Source organism: Indicator indicator, chromosome 18, assembly GCF_027791375.1.
Source record: "Indicator indicator isolate 239-I01 chromosome 18, UM_Iind_1.1, whole genome shotgun sequence".
Taxonomy (NCBI): Eukaryota; Metazoa; Chordata; class Aves; order Piciformes; family Indicatoridae; genus Indicator; species Indicator indicator.
This window is the reverse complement of record NC_072027.1, coordinates 11,327,649-11,341,217: the sequence shown is the minus strand read 5'-3', so window position 1 is coordinate 11,341,217 and position 13,569 is coordinate 11,327,649. Positions and strand designations below refer to the sequence as shown.

Genomic DNA, 13,569 nt, shown 5'->3' with positions numbered 1-13,569 from the left:
TGAAAACTGCAGTGAATGGATGAAAGCTGTAAGAGCAATGGCAGTAGCCTTGGCACAGGTAGAATGGGATTCCTTTTCATATGGTTTTTCATTTGGGGTGGCCCTGCCTGGCTGGCACCCTGTTCAGGGGCACTTTGGGCCAGAGGGAGGCAAGTGGTGGCTTCAGCTGGTAAATCTGTGAGAGCTTCATCTGATTTCTGGGTTGGGTTTATTCCCCTTTACAGCATACACTGGCAGGCTTCCATAAATCCTCTGGTGACATCCCAAATGTGATGATTTCTAGGTGGTGAGGCACAGAGTTGTGCCCCTGAACCTGGCTTGTGTGTGGATAGTGAGCTGTGGGGTGGTTGAGGAGTGCAGGAGGTGGGCAGGGCAGCAATGCCTGACTTGGGGATGTAGGGAGCAGGAAAGCTTTTGGAAGTTACCTTTTTGCCACAGCTTAGGGACGTCCCTGGATTTTAGGCTCTGTTGTGCTGCTTGGGGATTTCTGTTCAACAGGTCACACAACAGCACTGCTTGCATGCTATGGCAACACTTCCCTGGAAAATTCACCTGTATTTTCAAGGGGTACCCTAGGCAAACTCAGAGCCAGCATCCTCACTCCTGTGCCCAGCCAGGGCCTTCACCAGCAGTGTGTGGGTTAGATGTCACCAGCCTGAACTGGGGGTGCAAACGCTGCAAGAGGGTTTGGTAAAGTAATGAAAGAAAGTCCCTGTCAGGAAGGATTCTCCTTCTTTGAGTTCACCTGAGCAAAAAAAAGAGCAAAGCAAGAGTTGAACTGATCAGTATGGAACCAGCTGCTGCTGCTTTGTGCTGCCAAATCATGTGAAAAGGAACAGAGCCCTTGCTGTACAGTGACCCTGTACCATAGTTTTTACAGATGTGAACTTGTGTAATAGCACCCTAGGAGATATTGTTGGATTTCTAACTGTTTATACATTAAATTCTTATCTGTAATGTTTTGTTTTATTGATTACAAGATGGATTTCTAAGATGCATGTTGACTTTTTTTTTTTTTTTTGCAATAAAGATATACAGTGGAATGGTTCAAGATCTAGAAAAGACAAAGTAAATTCTAACTGCAATTGGAGAGCAGAACCATTCCAAACCATTACAACCATCACCAAAAGAGCCTGATCACTTCTTTGGGGGGGGCAGTCTGTGTGTGTGAGGGTGGCTTTAGTTTTGGGGGGGGGGGGTGTGCAAGTTTTTAAGTGCCTTGGTGCTCTGAAATGGCACTAAAGGAGGGGAGGGAGGTGCAGCATAGTGGGAGGGGTTCCAGGAGAGGCAGTGTTATTTTGGGGGGAAGGTTCAGAGCTTAACAGCAAAGAAAAATGTTTTGAAGGCCATGGTGGGTTCTGGTCTCTCACAGGTTTGCAGTACTGCTGGGGGAGTTGAAAAATCCTCTCTGCATAAAGGCAGGGAGTGACAGGACTAGGAGTGATGGCTTCCATCTGGAATAAGCTGGGTTGAGATGAAACATTAGGAAGGAATTTTTGCCTGTGGGAGGTAGAATGGGTTCTCCAGAGAGGTTGTGGAGGCTCCAAGCCTGGAAATGTTCCAAGCCAGGGTGGATGGGGCCTTGGTCTAGTTGGCAAGGGTTTGGAACTACTAGGGTCTTTAAGGCCCCTTCCAACCCAAACCAGTCTGGGATTGTATGAAAATTGAGCACCAAGCATAAAACTGCAAATCCCAACCCCTTTGCCATCTGCTCTAACACTGATTTGTTCTGTTGTTCACTCTGCTCTTGGGCTGTGCTGCTCCCTCCAGATGTCGTTTCTCCCTTCTCTTCCCTGCATTGCTTTCATGAATGTGAATGTTTGCTGGTGACCTGAGTTCTTAAAGCCTGTCCTCTATTGCCTTTCCTTACTGATGTTCCTGTGCTCTTGAGGAGGTTTTTCTGAAGCCAGCCCAGGGCTGGGAGTTGTTCCTTCCTTCCCTGCACTCATCTTGAGGAACAGGAGAGGAGGGGAAGGCACTTGCTGAGCTATGTAGCCATGTCTGTCACAGTCTCCTTCCCTGCTTCTGTGTGGCCCTGCAGACCATCAACTGGCTGCTCTCTTGCTGAAAAGCCTCTTGAAGACAAACCTGCAGCTTTGGGACATTTCCTCACTGCCAGCAACTGAACTTCAGAGTCTTCCCACAGTCCCTTTTCCTGTCCATAACTAACTGATTCTCATCCTGCAGGATGTAGCAAAGGAGATGGAGCCTTGATACTTTGGTATTTAGTTCAGCGTCCCACTGTGTGACCAGAAGGGAACTTGAGCTCTCTGGTGTTTTCCTTTCTATGTGGCTTTGGATTTCTTTCCCACAGATGTTTCCAGTGTCCCCTGAGGGTTCCTGCTGGAATGCTGTTTGTGGGGGTGGCAGCATTTCCTGCAGCTGATCCTAGTCCTGTTGAATGGCAGATGGAGGAAGGAAGGTGTGTCAGCAACTGAGCAAAGAGATGAAGGCAAATTGCTGTTTTGATTGTTAGGCCAAGAGTCTCTTCAGCAGCTACAGCCAGAGCTGTGAGACATCTCAGTAGAATTGTACATGGAGGGGTTTCCTGAGGGTGGGAATGGAATTGTAACTTCTCCTGAAGTGTGGGGGACAAATCTGTGGAGCCCCTGGAGCAGGTTGTGTGATGTCTGCCTGGGTCCTTGTGGATGAGATCATGGACATGAATGTGGCTGGGAAGGGAGAGGGGCGTCTGACATTCCTCTGAAGTTCTGCGGGTGCTTCCACTGCCTGTCTCCATGGGAGATCTACAGCTGTGATATCCAAACTGTAAATGGTCTCACTGACCTTTCCCTTTCTCCCCAGCATTGTTCCAGGGACCATTTCCAGTTGTTAATTTTGGGGTAGGTTGGTCTGTGATGAACCGTGGACATGTGGAGCCAGCCATGGAGAATTGATATAGGGCTGGCAGTAAGGTGAGAATGAGGTCTGGCAGAGGGCTTGGGAACCACTGGGATACAGCTGCTCCTGAGGAGACCTGGGGAGATGTGAGGTGGGTGAAGGTGGTGAGAGCAATGTCCAGGATGGAAGGACGAAACAAGTCCTGAAAGGGTGGCTAAAGCTCTGCTGGGAGAGCGTCTGTGAGTGGCAGGAGCTCAGTGGGAGAACTGAGGAGAAGTCAGGCTGGAGAAGCTGATGCAGCGTTTTAAAGGAGATCCTTCAGCACACATGGAGGATACCAGGAGTCTTCCTGGCCAGGCTCTCCACACCTCTGCTTCTTGGTCACCAACACCACTCAGGTGTCATCGCTGTTTGGAGGCAGGTTGAATGGAAAGGTAAAAGCGTTGGAACCCAATGGTTATCTGGAATCATTTGAAATCTGCTTCTTGAGGACCTGAATATTTTCAGGTTTTAGTGTGCAGTGCCTTGAGGGAAGGCTCCCACAGCTCTCAGCTCAAAGGCAAGGCTGGGCGAGGTGACAGAGCACTGCCTTTTATCCTCTACCCTGCTGCCTGGGAGCAACAGGCACACCCCGTGCCACCCAGCTTCTTGGCACCTTCTTGGTGTGGCAATGACTTCACAACAGGACCTGCAGCCCAGGACCTGCTTCTCAGAAACCTGGGGGCAGCTGAAGCTGACACTGAGGCTGAGCACTTGACGCTTTCACTCACCAGCTGACAGCTGGTACCATGATGCCCGGGGAACTGCCTTGCAGCCCGTGTTTGCAGGAAGCATCCCTGCTCTCCCAAGCTTCCTCTGGGGGAGGAGATGGAGATGGAGCTCTTTGTGGGGAAAAGCAGCAGTAATAGTCCCCAAAAATAGCAATGAGAGAGAGGTGAGCATCCAAACAGGCTGAATACACAAACCACTCACTTGCCAGATCAAAGAAAGATTATTTTCTCTGCAATAAGAATTTCTCATCAGGAGAGGTTGTAATGGAACACTACAGAGGAGAGTGTGACAGCTGGAGCTGTGGGGTGCAGAGATGGCCCAGTGCAGGTGCACAAGAACAATCTGGGTCTTTCCCCTACTTACCACAAAAGTAAACCCAAGTTTTTTACTGCTGCTCTGTGGCAAATGCACTTCTTGTCAGAATCAGCTTTTGGACTGGAAACCAAAGACGTTTTCTCTGCTCAGAAAGCTGGGGACAGACTTTTGAGGAGGGCCTGTTGTGATAGGACAAGGGGTGATGGTTTGAACTAAAAGAGGGAGATTCGGACTGAAGAGAAGGAAGAAATGTTTGGCACTGAGGGTGGTGAGAGTCTGATTTAAGCTTCCTAGAGGTTGTTTGGGGCTCTAACACCCTGCTCCAGTTGCAGATGTCCCTGCTGAATGCAGCGCAGTTGGACTAGTTGAGCTTTAAAGGTCCCTTCCAACACAAACCATTTGGTGATTCTATGAACCTGAGATTTTTCTCTTCTCATCACAGCCAGGTCTCTTGGTGTGCCTGATAGCTGAAGAACTGAAAGAAGCAAAGAGATGCTACATTGAAGACTCCATAGGGACAAAGAGCAGGGAGGGCTGTCCAGCAGCTGGCACTGCAGGGCCCGATGTCCTCACACACAGAACCCCAGGAAATGTGACCGTGGAAGGGATGAGTTTAACATTGGGTGACAAGACTCCTTCTCATCCTCTTCCATTGTTACAGTTTAATTTCAAACTTTAATGAGGATTTCAGGGAGCATTAAGGTGATAGGGTGGTGAAGGCAGCTCAGAGCTGGGTCACTTTACAGAGCCATGGGTCACACCAGCACCCACCAGCTCCCCAGCATCCCTGCTCCCCACAGAGCCCAGCCCAGGGGACAGCTTCCTCGCCAGAGTTTGGTGCAGGCTGCAGGTGCCATTTTATCCCTGTTCAACAATGGAACAAGGGATGGTGTTAAAAGGCAGCAGGAACCCGGGATGACTTCCCAGTAGAGAAATGTGCAAAGCCTTGGGGGCTGCAGGGTGGAGCCTACCAGCCTTGTTCTTCCCCCACCTTCCCAAGGTGGCCCTGACCAAGATGCAGCTGTTTGACTTGTTGATTAGCAAAAACATTAGCAGCCCTGCTGCTTCAGGAGGTGAATAATTAATGTTTGCTCCTCATTAATCTCTCGCAGAACAGAGGTTCTTAGGCTACATGCAGATGCATTTCTAGAGTGGGGAGCAAATATAACAAGAAAGAGAAGCCTGACAGAGAAGTGCTGGGTTCCACCTCCCCTGGAAATGTTGTGTTGCTGCTGTCATCTCCACCAGGAGCAGGTTGGATTTATTTTTAACAAGCCCAGATCTGTCCTTTGTTACAATTTTAATTTCAGGCAAGGATACAAGAAACAAGCTCCATAATTCATGCACTTTACAAGCGAGTACAAGGGAGACCTCCCTGTCAGCATGAACTGTCTGGCATCTGGCATTCCTGGACCTCAAATCAAAGCCTTCCTTACTGGAAACTTCAAAACCAGGACTGCCACAGCATCCTGGGTGCTGCTGAGGAGGACAGGTGGGTGGCTGTGCCCCATGGAGCGTGACCCTCAGCCATGCCCCTGTTTGCATGAGGAGGTGTCTCAGGAGCGGTGGGAAACATGCTTTTGTTTGAAACCACCTGTAGGACCTCCCTGCTGCAGGGCCTGGCTGAGGGTCTCTGCTGAGCAGCACCTCTGTGGAGATGCCACTGGCAGCTTGTCTCTCTGGAAGCTTCCATTCCACTCTCTGCACTGCAAACTTCCCAGAAAGATGATGGTCCTTTCCTGCCCCCTTGCTTTAATGCTTCAACTTCTTCTTCACACTACTTCTCTGTTTCTCCAGCCTTCTCCTTGGGGTCAGCCTGACCCCTCCTAGTACCACCCCAAGGTGCAGTTCTGACCCTAAGTGTTTAACTCCATTGCTGCCAACCCTGTGGAGGAACAGACAGCTCCCAAGCCCCAGTGTACTGGGTGACACCTGAGCAGCCTGGAGACCTCATGGCTGCAAGACCCCTCCCCACTGAGCACCTGACATGCTGTGGCCCCACCGCTGAGCCAAGCAGCTCCTGTGACAGCAACTTTCTCTTTGCTTTGTTAAGTTGCGCTCTTCAATCTCCTTAATGAAGAAGAGAATCAAGCCGGGTAATTGATGCTTGGGCATTTAGCTGCTGAATAATTGAGTGTCTGGGTAACCCTAGACACCTCCTCCATCAGATTGTGCCATGGAACACACACAGCAGCCAGGTGCTGAGGGGACTGCAGAGGTGCTGTGCAGACTCTGTGGGCACTCCCTGCAGGCAGTGTTCGCTGGCCTCCTCACCCTAGTCAAGACCTCCTGATGAGAGGCTACACCCCAGCAGCAGAACTTCCCATCACATGCATCTTCGCTTAGGGCTGGGGTGAGCAGGGGAGTGAAGGATCCAGCAAATGGGGCAGAAAGGGCATGCAGGTGGCTGTGCTCCCCAGCAAGGAGTGGGTACCTACCTCTGAGTAAGGGGAGGATCATGGTGCTCTGCTAGAGAAGAGCCCCGAGGGCAGGGGGTTAGGTGGTTGTTTGAAGCAGCAAGTGAAGGATGGGATCTGCTGGCTTTGAGCCTGCAACAGCCAGCCCAGTGCAGGGGGTGTCAGTGCAAGCTGTGTGTTAAAACCAGTTTGTATTTTTCAGCCCTGTGTGGGCATTTCACTGCATCGCCAGTCCACTAAATCACAATGATACAACAAAACCAAGAGCCCAGCACCAGCGCTCTGGGGTAGCCTGGAATCAAATGCTAAATAAGAACAGAAAATGTTGCTATATTGGAGAAATGGATGGCAAGTTTTGAATGATGGCAAAGAACGAAGAGCACGGGCTTCTGATCTGGCTTTTGGCTTCAGATTCCAGTAAGTTACTGGTGATGCTTCACCAGGGTATGGGCTCGATTTTTTTTTTTTCTTCCAGAAATACCATTAAATATTTACCAGTAGGTGAGTGATCTCTGAAATACACTGCAGTGACACCTCCAAGTCTGAAGATAGTTTCTGATGGCAAACCATCTGGGCACCTTTAACTCGTTATTGTTCCTCCTTTGGGCTCCCCTCCCCTGTCTGTGAGGTGTAACAGCAGGAGGCAGGGCCAGGAGCATCAATATTTTACAGCTTTAATTAAAGGCAGCTCAGCAGCTCTATTACCCAGCCCGGGCTCTCTCGGAGCAGCTGCTTTCAGGAGGGAGGGTAGATCCTGGACACTCAACAGGACATCATGAGTGGTAGTCCTGGGGTGGGCTGTGACAGAGGACAGCTATGCGCTGTGACATCAGCCCCACTCCCAGCTCTGTACTCCAACCGAGCATGTCCTCCACACAGCACGTGGGGCAGGATGGGAGCGAGGTCTCCAACATCTCTTCCTCACTCTAGAGGGAAGGAGGCTACAGCAGAGAGCTGGAAAAACACTGAGCCCGTGCAGCTGCCCTTTGTGCATGGCTGGGCAGAGGGGCTCTGAGGAGTGGGCACACCCTCGGGCTCTGTACCCAGCCTGCTGTAGGCATCTCTCTGTTTGTGTCCCTTAGCCCCACAGCGCTAAGTAATGGGGAAGGACGGGGGGACGGGGGGGTAAGGGGGAAAGAGTGAGGGGAGGAGAGCCAGACAAAGGCCTGAAATTTATCCTTCTATTAATTACCTGCACCGCAGCAGGGCTGCCGATAAATATGGTGCCACTTCAGATAAAACTTTCATGCAGCTCTTTAGGCCCTCTGAAATATAAATGATTTCCTTTAAATTTTTTATCATAAATCAGAACACGGAGCTGGGCGGTGGCGCACCGATTCCCCCCAGCCCTGGAGACAGGAGGCTGCTCCGCCCGCTCCCTCCTCGCACCAGGGCCCCGGCTCAGCCCGTCGGGTGGCACCGACGGGACGGGGCACCCCCGGCAGCGGCTCCGTGTCCCTCGCACCCGCCCTGCGGGCCTTGCGCGCCCCCGAACCGGGTGCTGTCCGTGGTGCTGAGCCCGCCCGTCCCTGCTGCCGTCTGCCCGGCTGCGGTGCACAGGGAGGCTCCGGGCGGGGAGCGAGGCGCGACTGGCGGCTGAATGCTCCTGTAGCCCGTTACTGGGGCCGGGCGTTGCTCCTAGCTCCCGCATCCAGATTCTCCTCTCTGCAGCCTGGTCCCACCAGCCCCATCTGCTCCCCTGCGTGTTTCGGGGAGAGAACACTCAAAGGAGGTGCACCAGATTGGATCATTCTCCCCGGGTGAGTTACTAACAGACCACTTCTTGGCGTTCATCACCCATTTTCACCTTCTTCGGGATCCGGAGGCAAGGTGCCCAGCCTCGGTGTGTGTCTGTTTGCCCAGTGTCCCACATTTTAGCCCGCCAGCACCTTCTCTTTCCTCTGGCCACCACTTCAAACAGACACAGCAGCTCCTTCAGGTCCTGCTCTGTATTTATTAAGGCTCATAAAATTCTTGGGAGCTTCAAGTCCATTTTAGTTTTAAGGCGTTCCTATTTCACACTTGCAAAATACTTCTGTCCCTGGGCCATCAAACTCGAGTGGTGTCTGAACGCTTGTGAAGATGAGAAAGGGAAATCAAACCAACCACTCCACAGCAGCTCTGTGCCTGCTGCTTTTCTCAGGGAGGGTAGGCTGTCTTCTCAAGGATCTGATGTTTCCAGCCCATAGCAGGGCTGTGAGCACAGCACAGCTCACGGGGCATCTCTCAGTTTACTCTCCTCTACCTGAGAATGTATTTCACAGGGCTTGTGAAGGCTCCAGCAGGGAGTAGGGGGTGGGGGACCCCGCCACTCTGCTATCATTGGGACATCTGCTGGAGCAGGAAGCGCAGGATGGACCCTCGAGTGACGGTCACCAGGCTGTGTGACAGGCTGGGGGCCAGCCGTGGGGTGCTGGACAGTTTGAACCTGAGCTCCGTGATTCAGCAGAACCGGGCAGAGCAGGGCCAGGTCCTGCGGCACTGAGGTGGTGTTGGAGGGGCCCTGCCAGTGATGCAGAGACCACAGCAGTGTTTTCCCTTGGATGTGCCGAGGCTTAGTGGTTTTGTCCTTTTGGCTGCACCATCCCATGGCCGAGGGCTGAGGAGCTGTTTTGTGGGGCTGAGCGAGGGGGCAGATTTTTGGGGTGATGAGTGAGTGGCTGGTGCCAGCAGCTGTGGGTGCAGGCAACAGCAGATCTGTGGGCAAGGATGGTCCTGCTGGTCCAAACACCAGCACATGGGCTTCACCCGCGGGGAAATGTGCCCTGCCCCGGGACGTGCCCGCCTTTCTCGGCCCTTCTTCCGGCCCACGGTCTGGCAGGGAAGGGCAGGAAATCTGCACCGGGACCCAAGCAGGTGGACACAGCTGGGACTGTCCAGGGAGCCGATGCCAGCCCGGCCCGGAGCTGCCAGTCCCTCCCGACCTCGACGGCGCGTCCCGCTGCTCCAAGCAGAGTGCTGGGGTGCGGCGGAGGGGTGGGGATGCCGGGGAGTCCTTGGGCGTCCTGGGGCGTCCCGCTGCCCCCGCGCTGCCCCTGCGCTGCCCTCGACTCCCCGCAATCAGCACGCCTGCGCGGGCCCGCTCCTGGCACGCAGCTGTAAGATGAGGCAACGGGTGCGGGGGGGCAGCGGCGCGCAGGGGCTGTTCTGCCACCGAGCATCCCGCACTCGGGCAGTGGCGAGGCAGAGCCCAGCCCGAGCCGATGCCAGGGCTGCCCGCCCGCCAGCTGAGCCGGGATGATGGCCATGAACGCCAAGCAGGCCTTCGCCGTGCCCGCCGCGCTGCACGAGCCCAAGTTCCCCGGGCTGCACCCCCCCGCCGAGGCGATGCGCAGGGTTTGCCTGCCGGCCCCCCAGGTATGTAGCCGAGGCGCGGCTGCCGCTTTAGGGCACATTTTCTGACAGGCTTCGCTTCATGTTTTTTTGATGCCGCCTCACAAGGGGCGCTTCGCGGCACCTCTCTCCCCCCGCTCCGCTGCCTGCCCCGCACACGGCTGTGCCATGGGGCTGCCGCCGCCCCATTAATTTTTATGACCTGAGCCGGGAGCGCCGGCGGAGCCGGGCAGGAGCCGCTATTCCCCGCTGACCCCCCGCGCTTTCGCCCGCAGCTGCAGGCCAATATATTCGGCAGCTTCGATGAAAGCTTGCTGGCCCGCGCCGAGGCTCTGGCCGCCGTCGACATCGTTCCCCACGCCAAAGGCCACCACCACCACCCCCCCTTCAAGCCGGACGCCCCCTTCCCCGCCATGAGCGGCGTCCCCTGCGCTGCTGCAGCCCTCCCGCACCCCGCCGCGCTCCCGCACCCGCTTCCGCACCCGACGCTGGACGGCGCCGACCTCCTGGAGCACCTCTCGCCCTCGCTGGCTGTCGGGGGGCTGCCCGAGCCCCCCGCCCTGCCCGCCCCGCTGCCGCCGCCCCCGCTGCCCGCCGCCGGACCCCTGCCCGTGGGCGTGGGCCCCCCCCCGCCTCCTCCCCCCGCCGTCGAGGCCGATTCAGACCCGCGGGAGCTGGAGGCGTTCGCGGAGCGGTTCAAGCAGCGGCGGGTGCGGCTGGGGGTGACCCAGGCTGACGTGGGGGCGGCGCTGGCCGCGCTGAAGCTGCCGGGGGTGGGTTCGCTGAGCCAGAGCACGATCTGCCGCTTCGAGTCGCTGACGCTGTCGCACAACAACATGTCGGCGCTGCGGCCGGTGCTGCAGGCATGGTTGGAGGGGGCCGAAGCCGCCCACCGCGACCGCGCCAGCGGCGCCGGGCCGCTTCCCGGCTCGGCCGAGCGCAAGCGCAAGCGGACCTCGATCGCCGCGCCCGAGAAGCGCTCGCTGGAGGCTTACTTCGCGCTGCAGCCGCGGCCCTCGGCCGAGAAGATCGCGGCCATCGCCGAGAAGCTGGACCTGAAGAAGAATGTGGTGCGTGTCTGGTTCTGCAACCAGCGCCAGAAGCAGAAGCGCATGAAGTACTCGGCCGTGCACTGACGGCGTCCGCCGCACCGGCGACACCGACGGCGCGGCCCCCGCCGAATTCCCGCGGCGGGACGGGGCGGCCCCGCGGCTCTCACCATATCCCTGCCCAGCCGGACATCGCCGCCGGACCGGCACCGGAGCGGGGCGCGGGGGCTCCCCCGCATCCCGGGCTCCACTCCGCGACGGGAGGGACGAGCATCTCGGCCTGACGCTCCTCCCCCCTCTCCCCCATCTCCCCTCCGCCCCATGAAGCCGCGGAGAACCCCGAGATGCCTGGTCCCCTTCTCCGGAATAAAGCTTTATTTTTCAACCCGAAGAGACGCGCCCTTCCTCGCCGCCCCGCGCCCGCTACGCCGAAGGAAGCTCTCGCAACGCGAATCCAACGAACGCCCTCCCGCTGGGCGGCCTCCCCGGGAAACGGGACCAGGCTTTGCCCCACTGGGTTCAGCGCTGCCATCGGCGCTCGGCCCCGGCCCCACTCCGCGCCCGCGGACCGCCGCGGAGGATCCCCGGAGCCAACCCTGTCCCTCAGCACCAGCATCCGCCTCCACATCGCATCCCGCCCGTCGGGTGGGAACCGAAACATCCCCCTCCCCCCGACCCTATGGCGAGTCCACCTCTAAGGCCGTTTAGAAGGGAAGGGCTTTTGTTTGTCATTAATGATTACAAATTAACCTGATTAACCTATTAACCGTAACGATTTACAAATTCACGCGGAACGCTCCGCTTCAGCACTTCAATGAGTGACCGACATCAGCCCCCTGAGCCTGGTCTCAGCCTCTCCCACGGCGGGGAAGGACCCCCCCGAGTTCAGCCCCTCAACGGCAGCTCCCGGCAGCCCCGCGTTCTCCCAGATACCCCCGGGGATTTCCCCAGTCCTGCGCCTAACAGTAACTGATCCCGGTGCCGCTGCACCGTTATTCGCCGGCCACGAGACATGAGGGGCAGGAAAGGGCTCTGGCGGCATCCTCCCGCCGCAGCCCGGCAGCACTTCGCAGAGCGCCCCACCCCCGCACGTTTCCCGGTGCCGCTGGGCGCGGGGCTGCACAAAGAGCCCAGGTAAGAGGCAGGGTCTTTGCCCCGTCGGGGGCTGTCGCCGTCCCTGCCGCTCCGCGATCCTCCGCCCGCACCCGCCTCGGGCTGGGCACCGGCACTGGCAGCTGTCGGGGGTCCCGGCGAGCGGGTGCGACCGGGCTGCGGCTGGATGGGGGTGGTGGGAGCGGGGCTCGCTGCGGGGGTGTCCAGCGGAGGGGCCGTGCCCGGGGCAATGCTGCTCGCTCGGCCGCCACGGAGCGCGGTCCCAGGACCCTGTCTCCCGCTCCGTTCCCATCCCGGTCCCCGCCGCCCCCTCAGTTTCCTGTCCCAAGGCCCCGAAGTCAGGGGGGTTGTCAGTCCCGTCGTAAGGGACGGAGAGACCCAGGCCGGGCCGGTGACGCAGCGGGTGGGAGCCAGCATGGAACAGAAACAATTCAAGCCTCATAAAGCTGTACTCAGACGGGGTCATTATCCTGCCTCCTTTGCTTTAAACCCAGCATAAGCCTCACCTAGTCCGTGTCTCTGCTCTGCAGGGTAGGACAAACTCCTGGCTGGGGTGACCACATCTTATTTTCTGCTCCCTGCAGAGCAGGAAATCGGATCAGGATTGTTCTGATGGTGGCAGAGGGACCACTGCTGGTTTACTTCATGTGTCTGTTCTGGATTTTCATCAATCTGTTTTTCTGACAGTTTTGCATTTGTCCCTTTTGCATAGGTCCAGAGAGCAGTTTAAAGACATCTAACAAGTCCAAAATGACCTTTGCTAAACATGAAATTACTGCCCCAGACACGAACTCCTTCACACTCCTCTCCCTCAGACATGCTGACCAGGGTAGTCTGAAGCTCCTGTTCTTTCTCGCTCACCCCCACTCTTCTCTGCATGGGGACAGCACTGCAGAAACTCTTTGCCCAGATTTCCCTCTCTGCAAATCACAGGGTTGTTTCCACTCCAGGTTTGTGGCTTGCTCTGCCCAGCTCTCACACACAGGATCTGACCACTTCACTTGGGAGTTACTTTGGAGGTCAGGTAGGTGCTGGTTTAGCCATCATTGGTGCCTTATCCTTTCCCTGGTGCCAAATAAACACCATGATACAGGAAACTCATCTGACCCTCCTGGAGTTGGGGGCTGAGTACCTTCCTCTTCACTGGGAGTAGTTCAGAAGGGGCACTTGCTGAGGAGGCACAAAACAATGACCTACATGTTTTCCTTGTGCCCTAAAGCCAGAAGGCCTTGCCAGGCCACCCATGCCAGGTGGTGGAGGGAAGGCAGGAGGAGGTAGTGCTCAATGGAATCCCTGACTAGCAGCAGAGCCAGGCCCATGTGTGCAACCCTCCTTCCTCTGCTGCCACAAACATGATCACCTCCAGCTTCTCTGCTCCACATGACCCTACAAAGCCAAGGCTATGCCAGGCTGGTTTGTCCACAGCTGGGACTTGCAAAGACAGTTTTACTGGCTGTAAATGATTTGCATTTCTGATCCTGGGACTCTGTGCCCTGGGTCACAGATGAAGGCACCACTCACTTGTTGGGATCTGTAGTGCTGCTAAAAGGCTTTGTGAGGATGAGGAGCTGTGTCCTGTCAAACTTCTGAACAAACCCAGTGAGAAGCAGCACCTGGGTAAGCCTTGCAGGGAATACAGCTCCTCAGGCTCCATCCCACACAGCTTTCATCCATCCTACACTCCAGGACCTCCAGCCCTGTCTTGGGTTCAGGTCCTAGACAAGGGCTGT

General features: G+C 56.3%; 1 protein-coding gene across 1 annotated transcript; it reads left to right on the top strand.

The window, feature by feature from the left end:
- The first annotated feature begins 9,581 nt into the window (after positions 1–9,581).
- On the top strand, positions 9,582–10,813 carry POU4F3 (POU class 4 homeobox 3). Its single transcript, XM_054389187.1, has 2 exons — positions 9,582–9,701; positions 9,953–10,813. The coding sequence occupies exons 1-2, from the start codon at positions 9,582–9,584 to the stop codon at positions 10,811–10,813; spliced, it is 981 nt and encodes a 326-aa protein (XP_054245162.1).
- Positions 10,814–13,569: the final 2,756 nt, after the last annotated feature.

Bases quoted from the DNA above. Each gene is read 5' to 3' on its own strand.
- POU4F3 (XM_054389187.1), top strand. From the start codon at position 9,582: ATGATGGCCATGAACGCCAAGCAGGCCTTCGCCGTGCCCGCCGCGCTG. The intron at 9,702-9,952 runs GTATGTAGCCGA...TTTCGCCCGCAG, and splicing joins TTTGCCTGCCGGCCCCCCAG to CTGCAGGCCAATATATTCGG.